Source organism: Sinohyriopsis cumingii, chromosome 9 (genome assembly GCF_028554795.1).
Source record: "Sinohyriopsis cumingii isolate HCF-2022 chromosome 9, ASM2855479v2, whole genome shotgun sequence".
NCBI classification, from domain to species: domain Eukaryota; kingdom Metazoa; phylum Mollusca; class Bivalvia; order Unionida; family Unionidae; genus Sinohyriopsis; species Sinohyriopsis cumingii.
In genome coordinates, this window is record NC_142969.1 from 65776181 (window position 1) to 65790706 (window position 14526).

The 14526-nt window shown below is 35.9% G+C and overlaps 1 protein-coding gene across 4 annotated transcripts in view; it reads right to left on the bottom strand.

Moving 5' to 3' along the window:
- Positions 1-14526, bottom strand: part of LOC149791935 (V-type proton ATPase 116 kDa subunit a 1-like) — a 139215-nt gene that overhangs the window by 84088 nt on the left and 40601 nt on the right. For all 4 annotated transcript variants that reach the window (XM_089970455.1, XM_089970458.1, XM_089970454.1 and 1 more), the window contains exons 9-10: positions 10174-10267; positions 3062-3274 (exon numbers count right to left, since the gene is read on the bottom strand). In XM_089970455.1, the coding sequence (XP_089826581.1) occupies positions 3062-3274; positions 10174-10267 (307 nt within the window). The remainder of the gene's footprint in view (positions 1-3061; positions 3275-10173; positions 10268-14526) is intronic.

The following is a 14526-nucleotide window of genomic DNA, read 5'->3' on the forward strand; positions in this document are numbered from 1 at the left end:
GAGATCACGTGCACTGCTTATTCTGCTATACTTGGAAATGAACACAATAACAAAAGCTAAAGTTGTTTATTTGATGTACTGTTATAAATGACATGTACATTGCTGGGTCTTTCTGCCTCTGAATTCAAGCACTGTAAATATTAGCAGATTTTCCCACCCAGCTGCCAGTCAAAGCCTTGATCTTGCTGCCCAGCTATTGCAGCAAGTTCTTTTGATGTACTCATAATGGTGACATGTACATGGAGGGGGGGGCCTTTCAGCCACTAAATTCTGTCATTGTAAATATCAACACAGCTAATTCATCAACACATTTTCCCACTATGCAGGTGGCTGAAGCAAGACTGGCAAGTCTTTGAATTTTGCCGCCCACCTATTACATGTGTATGGAGGACTACTGCCTAAGTGATTTTCTGCGTCCCAAAATTGGCATCCAAATACGCATGATTAAGCATTTCCTAGACCTCAGAGTTTTCATTAACATGAACTCTGCCAAAGATTCACTTCCTTGAACCAGTGCTTTGCTGCCTCTTATGCCAGATTTTTTCTATCCATAATGCTGTATTAGGGTTTTAAGTCCAACATTCCCATGGTCTGCTTGTTCAGACATGGGTATCTTAAATAAATATAACTAGCACATTGTCCATTCAACATGTATATCAGACTCGCACTCAACATCAATTTTTGGCTCAAAATCATACACTGGTATTTCCAGTGACATTTTCCCAATGTTCAACAGACCAATATATATTAAACCTTGTATCAGAAAGTTCTTTCGTCAGAAGTGGCAGGCATCATGGAATGATGCCGTGAATAACAAACTTCATGCAATCAAGCCAACTCTAGGAGAATGGACTCCTTCCTACAGAACCATTCGTAGGGAGGAGGTAGTCATTGCAAGAATCCGAATTGGTCATACTTATATCACCCACACCCACATACTAAAAGGTGAAGACCCACCAGAGTGCATTTCTTGCAATGAACCATTCACTGTCAAGCACTTTATGATAGAGTGCTTTGACCTGCAACCTACGTGCGATCGTTATTACATTGTGCATGACATGAAAGAACTTTTTGATACTATAAACATCACTCATATTATAGAGTTCCTGAAAGCCGTAAATATTTACTCCAAACTCTGACTTTTATGCTATCACCTTGTGCAGTTTTATGCAATATATATAGCGTCCCATTTTAATACCTTTCATCTTTTTTCATTAACATAGAACATTTACATCTCCCGTTGATCGGGAAGCTTTATTTTGCACCGTTACCATCTTACCATTTTTAATTTCAACCATTTGTTATTTTATATCGCTGGTCGATATAGGACCTTTTATAATTTTTAAAAGATTATACAAATAACACTTTTTTTGGCACTAAATAGCCTAACAGTGCTGATGCGCCGTTAAAAATCAATCAATCAATCAATCAATCAACAGACCAATATACATGAAATTCATTGTCTTCATAGCTATAACCAGCCAGTATTTGCCGACTGAAAACATCCTTTGAAGATAAACCCTGTCGTGATTCAGCCATTTTGGTTTGCTGTGTGAACCTTTATTCGAAACATGCATTTGTAAAACTTCCATGATGAAAATAAGGTTAAAACTACCATAAAATGCTTGTTCCACGGCCCAATGAACCAATCAATTTTAGTTTAACAGCCATTCATGTCGAACCGAAGTATCCAGCCAACTCGATGTCGCATAAAGCACTGCGAGACCGCTACTGGCAGCACGAATTACATCATGAAATGCACTTTTAAAGTTAAAAGTTTAATGAATATTGCATAATGCACAAAGCACGTTTTATATCCATGACATTGACGTAATTTGTGGAATGCATATCACTGCTTTAAAAGTACATGAATTCATACAAATTAGTGCACTCACGTGTACTGGCATCATTTTCTGAGCTAATGTTTTTATTTACATTAGACCACAAGAAGGGTTTTTTAATGCGACTTTAAATATTTATTCTTTTTATTTCTTCGTCTGACAACCCAAAAGCAATTTCTCATTTTGTTAACACAACCCACAACAGAAGTGATTTTCCTAACCAACTTTCCACTGTCAGAATCAAAACAGTTTTGAAACACAACCTCCTACAGAAGTTTTTTTGAAGTACCGTCCCTTGGGGGATATATGTTTTACTGGAACAGCCCTAAGCATAATGTTCAGACTTCAACAACCATTTTTCACATTCGGTTTATGTATCTGGTATGTACAAGAATTAAACATGTGCAATTTAAAGGCAGAGTACAATTTTCATTTCTTTTCTCCAACAATACAGCAGTGAGGGATCGTGTATTGCAAAACAATGTAGAACTTTGAGACTTAACAGGGTTAAGTTGTTCCCTTGTAAACGAATTCAACACAGCACAGTTTATAATTTGCAATGTTTGTTTTGTTTGCAAAATGATGCCACGCTCATTATATAAGCAAACAAATATTCAATTACTAATTTTACATTTTTGAATATTCGCAAAACAAGCATACAGATTTGAATATGCAGCTATTTGTTTCAGTTCTAGAACATATTGCCATGTTTTTTGATGAAATATTGGATACACTGCAATTCACAACATTCAGTGTCTTCTGACTTGCAGTTTGAGAGTCAATTTGATAGCTGACTGTACCACTCTTAATTCTCCAACCAAGTCTAATACTGTAATATAATCCACTGTCAATGAACTCTCTTGTTAAATTTATTAATAAGCAGAGTATATTTACTAAATGGTATGTTCAAATTATCATGATCAAATGTCATTTACAGTGTATGTTTGGTTTTTAACAAATGGAAACTATCTATTACAGTGGTTGACTTTAAACAGATATTTTGTTTTTCAATTGGCCAACTGACCAGGCATTGAAATTAATTGGCCCTACATAAAATCAATGTGTCCTCCTAACAAACTTCAATAACTTTTAAAAAAATGTAGCTGGAATAATTGGTCTACAGTCGTCAGTAATAACTGGCCCTCCTGAAAACCTACAGCTGCATGGGCATGCAGCTAAATCAGTTAGGTCCAAACTCTTGGGTCTGAGAGAAGACTTACATTTCCCCTACGCAGAGCCTGCTGAATTCGGTCTAAATCTGTCACAGGACACCAGCACTCTGCAATCAGACATTTCTGAGTGACATCAAGGTTGAACATGTTCAAGGTGTGGTAGATAGCCTTGATCTTATGTACTTTGATAAACCAAACTTTGATGTTTTTGGCTGCTGCCACAAGGACCCGATGGCGATGGTCCTGCGTCTGACCCAAAACCTGAAGAAAAAACAATAGAAATGGCATGTCAGAGCATTTCTAAAAGTACATCTGTTTTCATTATAAAATTTCTAATATGAAATTAAACAAATGAAGAAAAAAAACACTCAGAACTTTTTAGTCATCAGTCAAACCTGTCTACTGCAGCTATTCAGTGGAAAAAGCAATAGTGGCCTTTGTAGACAGGTGACCTCTGAAGCCAGGTCTAGCTCTAATTCTTGGTTCATGACAAAAATGTATGCATTATGAACCAAATACCATTAGCATTAGTTGTATTACCATTATTATTATACCACATGTATTATTCTATTTGGAATAAAGAAAAATAACATTTAATAAGTTTCAATAATGGATACTGTCTCCTCACTTGGACTTTTTTGACTAACCAATACCAAGGTGTTATCATCTCTCTGAAAGAGAAGCAACTGTGTGCATTTATCAGTACCTGACTCTGCTTGTCATTTAATGCCTTATGAAACCAATCTGGTGATTTAATTACATCACCAAATCAAGAAAACTACTACTCCTTACATGTACTAACTGATATCTCTCTCTCTCTCTCTTACACATGCAAACACTTTTATGTCATTATCAGTAGAAACAGCTACCAAATAAAATTACTAAGTGACAGCCAACCTGTTATAATGAAATAAATGACAGCCTTTTTGTCAAGGCAGTTGGTATAATTAGGCCTGAAAACAGTTGTTCACACTTTTAACTACTGATAGATTAAGCAGTTGCTTAAATTCACTGTGATCAAAAGACAGTCCACTTTTGTTTATGACCTTTAATGATCATGTAATGAAAAGAAGCTTCCTTGGGCTATTATTAGCAGCGCCATCAGTATTAGTCTGAGTTTCCTCTCATCCTTCCCACCGCATTTATGATATTTCAATATTTATGTTGGTGTGTACGGTCAGAGTAAGTTGTCTATCAAAAAGTTTGAATGTGTCACCAATGTGGTGTCAGCATCAGGTGGCCACTCACCAGTGGGTCTAGAAAACTTAAATGACATTTACATCAAGTGATAATTGCATGAAATCAATAGAAAATTATTTATTTTCTGAGAAATTTTGAGTATTATAATCATCCTGTGTTTAATCCAGTCAAGACGAAACTACAACATTGATAAAATTGGACCTGGTACTCGCCATTTACATTTCTAGTTACATGACTACACAAAACTTGCAACTTACATGTCAATGACATCCAATATCCAATACTCATGTGATATCAGTAATAAACCCCCTTTGAGATGTTTTCCAAAAATACGAAAATATGAAAGTAAAGTCACATAATTGTTTGTAAAAGATTGAAAGAACACAATTCTCAATATATTCAGAGAACAATGACCAGAAACCTATCACAGTCACAGCAACTTGGAGAAGGTCAGATTTATCAAGAATAGAACATGTGTCAGTGATGGTTTAGTTGTATCAAGTGACTCAAACTTTGACATGTGCTCTCTGGTTGATGAATCTCACTTTGTCAGACACCTTTGAGTGTCACATGATTATGGTAAAGTACAATTAAAATATGAAACATTTAAACACTGATTTACATAATATACCTTTATTTACACAATGCGTTGCTCATCACAGAATAGATGTTTAATTTGCAAACTTGTAACAGTCACTGCTGATATGCTTTAGTAATTGCTGAATGCAGGGTGAAACCACTACTTGGTTAAGAAGTACCTCACCGCTTGCCACGGAAGCCAGGTGACTGCTGATTACATGACATTTATACAGGGAATTTCCCCGGTGGAAATTAGAATGGCCATTGTGACCATGTGACCACTTAACTCAAGTGACTATTAAGTCAGGTATGACTTATTCTGCCTTGATTATTGCAGCTTGTACAGTATAATGTAACATGAAACAGGACCAATCAAAACATTTTCATTTATATACCTGCCTTGGAAAGCAAGTGGTAACAGGCAATTGAGCAATACTGTATTCATTGGGGTGCTAACTTTATGTGCAAAGCGAGGTTCATGAATTTCAACATAGTGACCTGGAAATACTTGTTTAATCAGCTACTATATAATCTATAGACTATATTGCTGATTTGTGTCTGACACCATTTCTCAGGAAAAGATAGGCAAGATAGGCTACACATGGCCACCAGTATAATTGTTGGAGGAACATGAGAAAACCCTGGTAAGAACCACAGACCCTCGCATACCAACACTGGTTGAGCCTGAGACTCAAACCTATGGGGACAGAGATGAGATGGCAGAGATAGGTAAAGGCAATTGCTTTAGACCACTCAGCCACTCAGGGCCCCTTATGTGTCCCAGTTTATAGCATCTGCAAAAATGAGTTATTATTGATAGGATGGGTGTATTGCCAAGGACCAAGCTAAGTCCAATTTGCCTGGCATGGCCTTAAACAGAAGAACTTATGGAAAACAAAGTTAGGGCAGTTAGCAGTTAGGGGCAAAATATCAAGTGGAATGCTTCAAATCCAAATCATTTAGGATGACACCAATATAAAACTGCAGTCCAGATCTGACTGAAATCCAACATGTTTTGTTACAAGAACAAAAGTAAGGAGAACAAACAATCAAGGGCCACAACTCTTTCAATTGATATTATAGAATGCTGGAAATTAAACTTATTCAGATTTATCCATATAAACCTAACTGCCAAATTTAGTTAAAATCCAACAAACCTTGGTACAAAAATACATAACAAATGTGTCTTAGTTTTAAGTTATGGTGCAGAATTCAAGTTGCAATAATGGAAATTCAGGACCCATAGCTTCTCTAAATGCTGATGTGAATTGCTAGAAGAAAAATCAAACTCATTCATGGTCTCACCAAAATTAAACTATTTTCCAAATTTGGTTGAAACACAATAATACATGGAAGAAGTTTTTGTTGCTGTCATAGGGTTTAACGCCGTTTTTCAGCACAAGATAGGCTATACATGGCCGCCAGTATAAATGGTGGAGGAAGAACCTGGGGAAACCCAGGAAAGAACCACTGACTCACTGGCAAGTTTTCACACATAACCACATTGGCTGAATCCAAGACTCAAACCCACACAGAGGTAAGATGGCAGTGATCCGTAACAGTTAGCACTTTAGACCACTAGGACACCCAGGACCCTCTCCAGTTTCGAAGAATTATGCAGAAACCAAGTTAGGCTGATGAGCAATCATGAGGCATAACTCTTGTAACTAATGTTGATGAAAGCTGAAAACTGAACTCATTTAATGCCTCATCAGCATAATGCCACAATCCAAATTTGGCTCATTTGGAAGCCAAAGACTGGAAGTTAAACAATCAGAAGGCATAACTCCTGTAATGATGTTACAGAATGCTGAATATTGAACTCATCTAGCATCACAACAAAAGGCCAAACAAAATCTGGTTGAAATCCAACAATCCTTGGTAAAGATATGCAATAGAAATCAAAGCCAGAAGGACAAGCAATCTGCACAAAAATTATAAACAATGTGATGATGTTGCTGTTCTAGGGTTTAACACCATTTTTCAGCACATGATAGGATATACATGGCAGCCAGTATTAATGGTGGAGGAAGAACCAGGGAAACCCCCAGAAAGAACCACCAACCCACGAGAAGCTACTGGCAAGCTTTCTCACATACCCACACTGGCTGAATCTGAGACTTGAACATACGCAGACAGAGGTGAGATGGCAGTGATCTGTAACGGAGAGTGCTTTAGACCACTTGGCCACTCGTTGCCCACAATGTAATGTAATGTCGAAATCAAACTTGCTCATGGTGTATCAATATAAAACTGCAAAAGAAATTACAAGGACAAGCAATCTGCTTGACAGGTGTTTGATATCAAGAAATTTGGTTGAAATCCTACAAACCATGGCAAAGTTTTGCTGCATAAACCAAAGTCAGGTCATCAAGCAATCAAGGTTCATAAATTTTGTAATTGCCATCATGAAACTTAGAAATTCAACTACAATTCAAAGTCTCCTCCATATTCAGCTGCAGAGCAAATTTGGTTGAATTGCTGCTTTGAGGACAACTCCAATCCAATTTAGGTCTTCTGGCATTGTCCTCCAGTCTACCACCATTACATTCTCAATCTGAACATGGGTTCCACGGAATATAGCATCTCACCCAGTCTCACTATAATCTATCACCATTATATTCTTGATCTAATCAAGGGTTCCATGGAATATAGCATCTTGCTCTCCTCACCCAGTCTCACCATAGCATACCACCACTGTATCTAACTTGCAATCACGTTAACATAAAACAATAAAAAGAATCTTACTGATGATGTCACTAATATAATATCACCTTTTGAAAAGTGATAACCATTAAAAAAAATTATTTGCTTTAGGACTTTTTCTGATTTCTGTGGATGCATGTTGTATCTTAACAGCACTGGTCTTATAATAACCAAGGTAGAATCAATCACATGATCACAAGCCTACTGCATACTGAGTATGAACACCTACAATGGAAATACTATCACTTATTTATGCAGTGACTTGTAATGGCAACAGTACAACACAACTTACCAAACCACTTGTCCAATCATTAAAAAAAACCACATTTTCCCCAGCTAGATTGGGGCTGAAACAGGCAATAAATATAATCTCTATTCTGATGTGTGTACACATCTCAATTCGCATTGTTAATGATATTACCTTTAAACAATGAAGTGAAACATAACTTTATGTTTTATAAATTTGTATTCACATGTATGCCCAAAGAATCAGTTGCAATTCCAAATAATACAGTTGTCGTGTGGAATTCACTGATGATGAACCATGCATTTAAAGACCCAATGAACAACCAGCCATTTGTGCACAGGGTAAAGAAGCTGCCCACACCCCACCCCATTTTCTTACTGTGCTTCATTCCTGATGATGAACAAAGCTATTAAACAAAACAACATCATTTCTGAAATCTGGTAATAAAATTTCAGCATTTACATGTGTCTATCTTATTTGAAATTGTTTAAATGCACACATTACAATACCGTATCCTATACCTGTAATTTCCACTCACTGCCTTAAATTGACATGTTGTCAAATAAGGACAGAGACAAAGGAGAAAAGGATAATGAAAATAAAAGAAAGAAGAATAAATGATGTTAGTATATATGGCATAACAAAATGTACAGTGTTTTAAGAATGTGATCATATTTCAGTAACTAATTAGCTTAATGGTGATGGCTACTTTGGCTCCATTTGATATCGAGTGATTAACTTGACAGGTGTTTGATATCGAGTGATTAACTTGACAGGTGTTTGATATCGAGTGATTATCTTGACAGGTGTTTGATATCGAGTGATTATCTTGACAGGTGTTTGATTTGTAGGATTTGTTGTCAACATAGTTCTCGCAATTGTATTCTTTTCCATAAGGTACTTGCTGAAGTTAATTCAAGAAATGAAATAACTCCAAATATGCAAACTTTGACAGGCGAAATCACAAATCTCAGCACCAATGAAAATGTAGTTTTAAAAATAAAACTAAGAAAAACAAGAAACATTAAAACAAATTATACTAAAATGTAGGCATATTTCTCTGTTAAAAAAACACAAATGTACAAGAATCAGGGTTAGAAAAGAAATTCAATTTTAAAATTTGAGGGTTTTTTTATTTTAAATTTTCAAGGTTTTAAAATTTTGTTGCAGTCCAAGACACAAAGCAATTATTTGATTATCTCCATGGTGAGCATGTATGCTTTGATTTTGCTTGTAAATAAAATAAAAATAAAGTGAAATTAATAAATAATTTAAAAAAATATCCGCAAGTACTATGAAATTTTCGTCTTTCTCAACCAGTAGGCTAACCTAATGAAGAACTGTTTACAAAAGCATTTTTGTTGTGTCAGGGTAGAGCAATTCATTTTTTTTTAAAATTTAGGTTTCCTTCAGTTTTTAGGCTGGGGTGGTGGGTTAAGGTCAAAATGAAACATTAGGTTTTTTGAGGATCCCTGAGAAATGTATTGTGCATACATGGGGCGAGAGAGAGAGTACATGGATTATCAATGAAACGATGACAGCCCAACACAATTATGGGGATAGATGTGTCATAGCATTTCATTAATCATGGAATTAAGTGTTTACAGAGTCATTATGCTCTAGAATTAGTGATATGTTTAATATCTGACACAATCCTTTATTTACCTCAAATTTAGTCAGTAATGCAGACATCAGCTTTGTATCACTCAGATGTACATTGGAGAACTGACATTGTGTTTTAATGTAGGCTACATTTAGTTGGACCCTGAGTTTACAACAGTACCATTTAAGTTGCAGGAGTTGAGAAGTTCGCGGTTACAACTGAATTTGCGATTAAATTTTTGCAGGTGTAAAAATCTACAGTTATCAGCCATTGTAATTTGTATTGCTATTATTTCATGTTTTCTTTCATCTGTCATTCTGAAGATCATTTAACAATTTGCTAGAACACTTTTATTGCCCATTACACTGAATGGTCTCCTCAAAACCTGACTGGGACAGAACAATAAGGCAGTTACAACAGGAGGGTGCAAGAGCTATTTTTGTTAATATGGTTATTGGAGGATCAATTAAACAACAAATACAGTATTGTGTTTACCAATACTTACTACCATGCACTGAAAGCACACTCTGAAATGATGGGTAAACATGATAAAGTCTGCTGGACATGCTAACCAAAGAGGCAGTGTTAATAGCTCTTTATTATATTAAATATTTGTTGAACCATCATTAACACAGTATCTAAGCATAAAAAAATATGTTATTGGTAGAATACCCACCATGTCATCTCTATTATACTGAGCTGCACAAATTAGTATGAGAAAACTTATCATTCATATTTTAATGCTCTGTATTTATTTTCACAGTTTTATACAATCAAAAGAAAATAAAGATTTAAAGTTCAAATACATTTTTCAAGTACACTTACAGTGTTGAGATCTTCTATCCTGGTCATTACACCTATTGCCATTTCTCGCCTATCCGACGGTGTCTCAGGACAAGGATACAATGTGGCTCGAAAGCTGTGAAAATAAATAGAGAGTATTAAAATAAGAATGGTAACTTTTCTCCCAATACTAATTTGTACAGCTCAATATAAATAAGTAGCAGCATTTATTCCTCTTTTTCAACATGAACATTAAAGAATAAAATATATTCACGAAAACCGTATATGTAGCATAGGCTTCCATACTGTAGCGTGTATTGCTTAGGTCCAATAACACACGCCACATTGTTCACTGACATGAACATTGAGAAACAAATTGTGTTTGGTTGTGCTCAAAGGTCTGAATATGTGAAAACTGGATCCAACAAAATCACAAACAAGAGGGATATAATCAATCAATATGTTGAAGACAACTGTCATTCATGCATGGGATAGAGAAAGCATAATTAAGATTAGGAGAAAGTCCCTCCACCATCTCACCATGCACTCTGATGGAGCTGCTATGGTTATACAAGGACAATAGCTCTGTACACCAAGCTTTCTTGCCAAGCCACATCAGCTCACCTCTGAAGAGTCAAGGCAATGTAAAAAAAAAATGGGCGTGGCTAACTATGACCACAGCAAGCATGCCATAAAGAGTTTCACCAAGAGAGACCACAAGAAAAGAAAATATAAAAAACTGATGACTTTATTAACAGCTAAAAGTCAACTGAAAATACAATTTACCAAATCCTTACATTCCTGAGAGAGAGAGAGAGAGAGAGAGAGAGAGAGAGAGCTATATGCAGAATTGCCAAAGACAGATGACTACACTGCTATTTTCTGTAAAATTCTGGATAAAAGGTATATAAAACAAACTTGTAGGTTTTTGTTTATAGTTTGCATAACTGAAATGTATGCATGAATTGATGAATGTTTGGTTTGGTTTAGTGTTTTATGACACAGCAAAATATGAATTCAATGTAGGGTTGAGTTGATGATTTAGGCCTCTCCCCTTCCCTTCCCAAAATTACTAACAATTTCAAGTCTTTGAGGCCCCCATGTAAAATTTTGGTATTCTGACCATTTTGAGTCAATGCGACTAGAGATGGTTACCAGAGTAGGTTACCACTGAGCATCCCTGCAAAAATCAAATATTTCTGATCACAATATCCCACCTATAAATAAGTAAACAAAATAAACCAGGTATTGACCAAACACAACGAAGACCGTGATTGATTTTGATTTTGAATTCTGAGGTCTAACCGGTAGCCTCAAATATCAAATAATTTTAGACTAAAACAAGAAAATGCAGGTGAGCATGTTATAACTGACTGTGCAAGATGTTTCTCCCTCTCACTTGGAGAATACAAACTCTGAACAGAGTTGTTGTGGGGTTTAATGACATTTTTCAGCACATGATAGGCTATGCATGGCGGCCAGTATTAATGATTGAGGAAGAACCCAGAAAAACCCCAGGAAGAAACACCGACCCACGAGAAGCTACTGGCAAGCTTTCTCACATACCCACATTGGCCGAATCCTAGACTTGAACCCATGCAGACAGAGGTGAGATGGCAGTGATCTGTAACGGAGAGCGTTTTAGACCACTCGGGGCCTCCTCTGAACAGACAGACCAAGAGATAAATCTTATAATTCAGTTTCATGAGGGACAATTACCAAACATCTACTGTAATTTGCTGGTCTATATCTGAGGCTGTTAAATCTGCTGACTTGGTGTAATGTAAATGATGGGGTGAAACAAATATACCTTAGCCACATATTGATATGATTCTGCATACACAACCTACGACATTATACATTATCAACACACATATCAACTTGATGAGCTTTTCTTTAGAAAGTCTGACAGACTTGTCATCTCTGAAAATGCCATTCTCATCCATGAAGAAATGAAATTAAAAACTACTTCCAAACAGTCTACCTGTTATCTTTAATTTTAAGTGATCTTTATATGCCATTTCAGGCTCATCCATTGGATCTGATGCAGGACTCATCTTGGTCAAAACACCCTGTTTTGTACTGCATGAATGCTCTGAAAACAACTTATTACGTATTTCATGATTTAAATTTGGAAGGTATCTTCAAAACAGATGAAATAGTGCAATTTCTTCTTGCAAGGAAAATCTTGTCAGGAACAATTCTGAGTGGGAGTCGAAATGACTAACAAACAAATCCTTCACATTATACTGTACTTCCTGCTGAAGAAAAACATCTACTATGGCAGTCAGTCACTTCTGTCAGTAAGAAATTAAACTGTTGACAACATCCACTCCCCTTCCACAAATTAACAAGTGCTGTAAGTTGTGCAGTTTGGAATCTGCTCCCTTGCCGATTCTGTGTCAATTTTAAAAAAATGACATTGACAAGTTCAGTTGCTGACTACATAGAAGGAGAAATTCCAAACTCGTTTAATTTAAGTACTTTACAGATCATTTAAAAGATACTTCTGTATTAAGTTTCTCTGTTGCTTTATTTGGATCAGGTTTGGATGCCAATACTTCCAGTTGTTATGCTGTGAATAAGCACCAGTTAATTCTGATTGATGGTTATTGCTTTACCATGGACCTGAACAAACAAGAGCCACCAATCAGAAATGAATTGCAACATATTTCACTCCGTGACAAGCCAGATGTGTAGCCTTCAAATCTGACCTAAGTATACAGGATGCAAAGCAACAGAAAAACTTCAAATAAAATAGGTTTTTAAATGGTCAATCAAGTACTTAAATCACACATGGTGAAGAAATCTGGAATGTCTTTTTTATGTTGATATATGTTATCATTGGCTGAACATGCTGTCAGGATAAATAATTAGTACGGAATTGACAAATGGGGGTGGGGTCAGATTTTGATTCATATGAGTCAGCCACCTTATGTTAATTTGTAAAAATTGAATAGGTGTCATCACTAGCCTTTCTTTTTTCTTATGGCTACGAGAGCAGGTACCAGATACCAATGAATCTTCAATTTAAAGAAATAAAAGGCACATTACTAATAATTACCCATGACTACTTAAGATTAAAGTAACTAATATAGTGTATGTATCATTATGTATTGATTCTTTACCTCTTGTACCGATATGGTTATTGATATGGAAAATGTATTCATACATCTATATACCGACTGATCACCCTTAATAAAATGATACCTTTCCCAAGAAACTTACATCCTCACTGAACACTAACTGTTGTCAGCATTTTGTAAATACTGACAATGGTTGCTCCCTTAATTTTTGTAAAATATCCTTTAAATCAGGTCTTTGTTACAGTACACATGCAGTAGGACCTAATGCATCAGAATCAAAGAGGCTCAAAGTTGTGTATTACACAAGCTCATGAACATATGTTGTTGCTGATAGTATGTACCACCAATACGGCTCAAGGACTAAGCATGTGGCATACATTTCAGTGTAAATTCATTGTGTTTTCTGTTCTTTTCTTCATTTTAAATTGCAGTTGGTAGTTGTCATTTGGAATTTACTTGTCTATAATTTATCAGATTACTTTTCCTTTCCAGCGATGAGGAAACTAAGGCAGCAGAATGCAAAATGTAGATCATAGTGACCTTTTGCAGTAATGGTGTGGTGCATGCAGTCATCTAATTTGATTATTCCTGCATGAAAAAAACTTGAGAAATAAACTTAACATACAAAGTTTAACTAAAGTTAGTGAAATATGAAATATGGTCACTGTATCCTTTTGTGATGTGAGTGCGGTATTTGTTAAGATGCATGCAACCCATCACCAAGTTTGATTATTCATGGTATAAATGTATATATACCTGCTGCAAATAACAAACATGTATAAACCAAGATACTACCTTTAGCATCCTCCCCAGTAGGTTAAGTGCAATGAAATCTACTCCAATCCATACCTAGGACATAGGAGGCAAGATTATTTGAGATACAGCAGAGTTGTACATATCTTTATACCTTTGTATGTCTTGAAGCCAGGTGTAGCACAAAAGATCTCTAATTTGTTGAAGTGAGCTAATAAGGCAAGTATTAAATGACCATGTCCAGCCAAACATGACACATGTGATTTATGTTGCACAACTCCTCCTGTACCAATCAAAACAGAGACTACACATCTTTGGGAAATATAAATGTTGGTCTCTAGATGCGGAAAAGATGTTTTGAAATTCTGAACAGCATACATGTAAAAGGCTTGGGAGGGAGTCTGTCTTTTAATACATATAGAATAACTCCCAAAATCTAAGACTATTTTAATACATATAGAATAACTCCCAAAATCTAAGCTATTTTCTGAGAATTGGTGCATGTAATAACCACCCAAAGTTTCAACAATGGCCCCATGCGGTTTAAATGCGATCT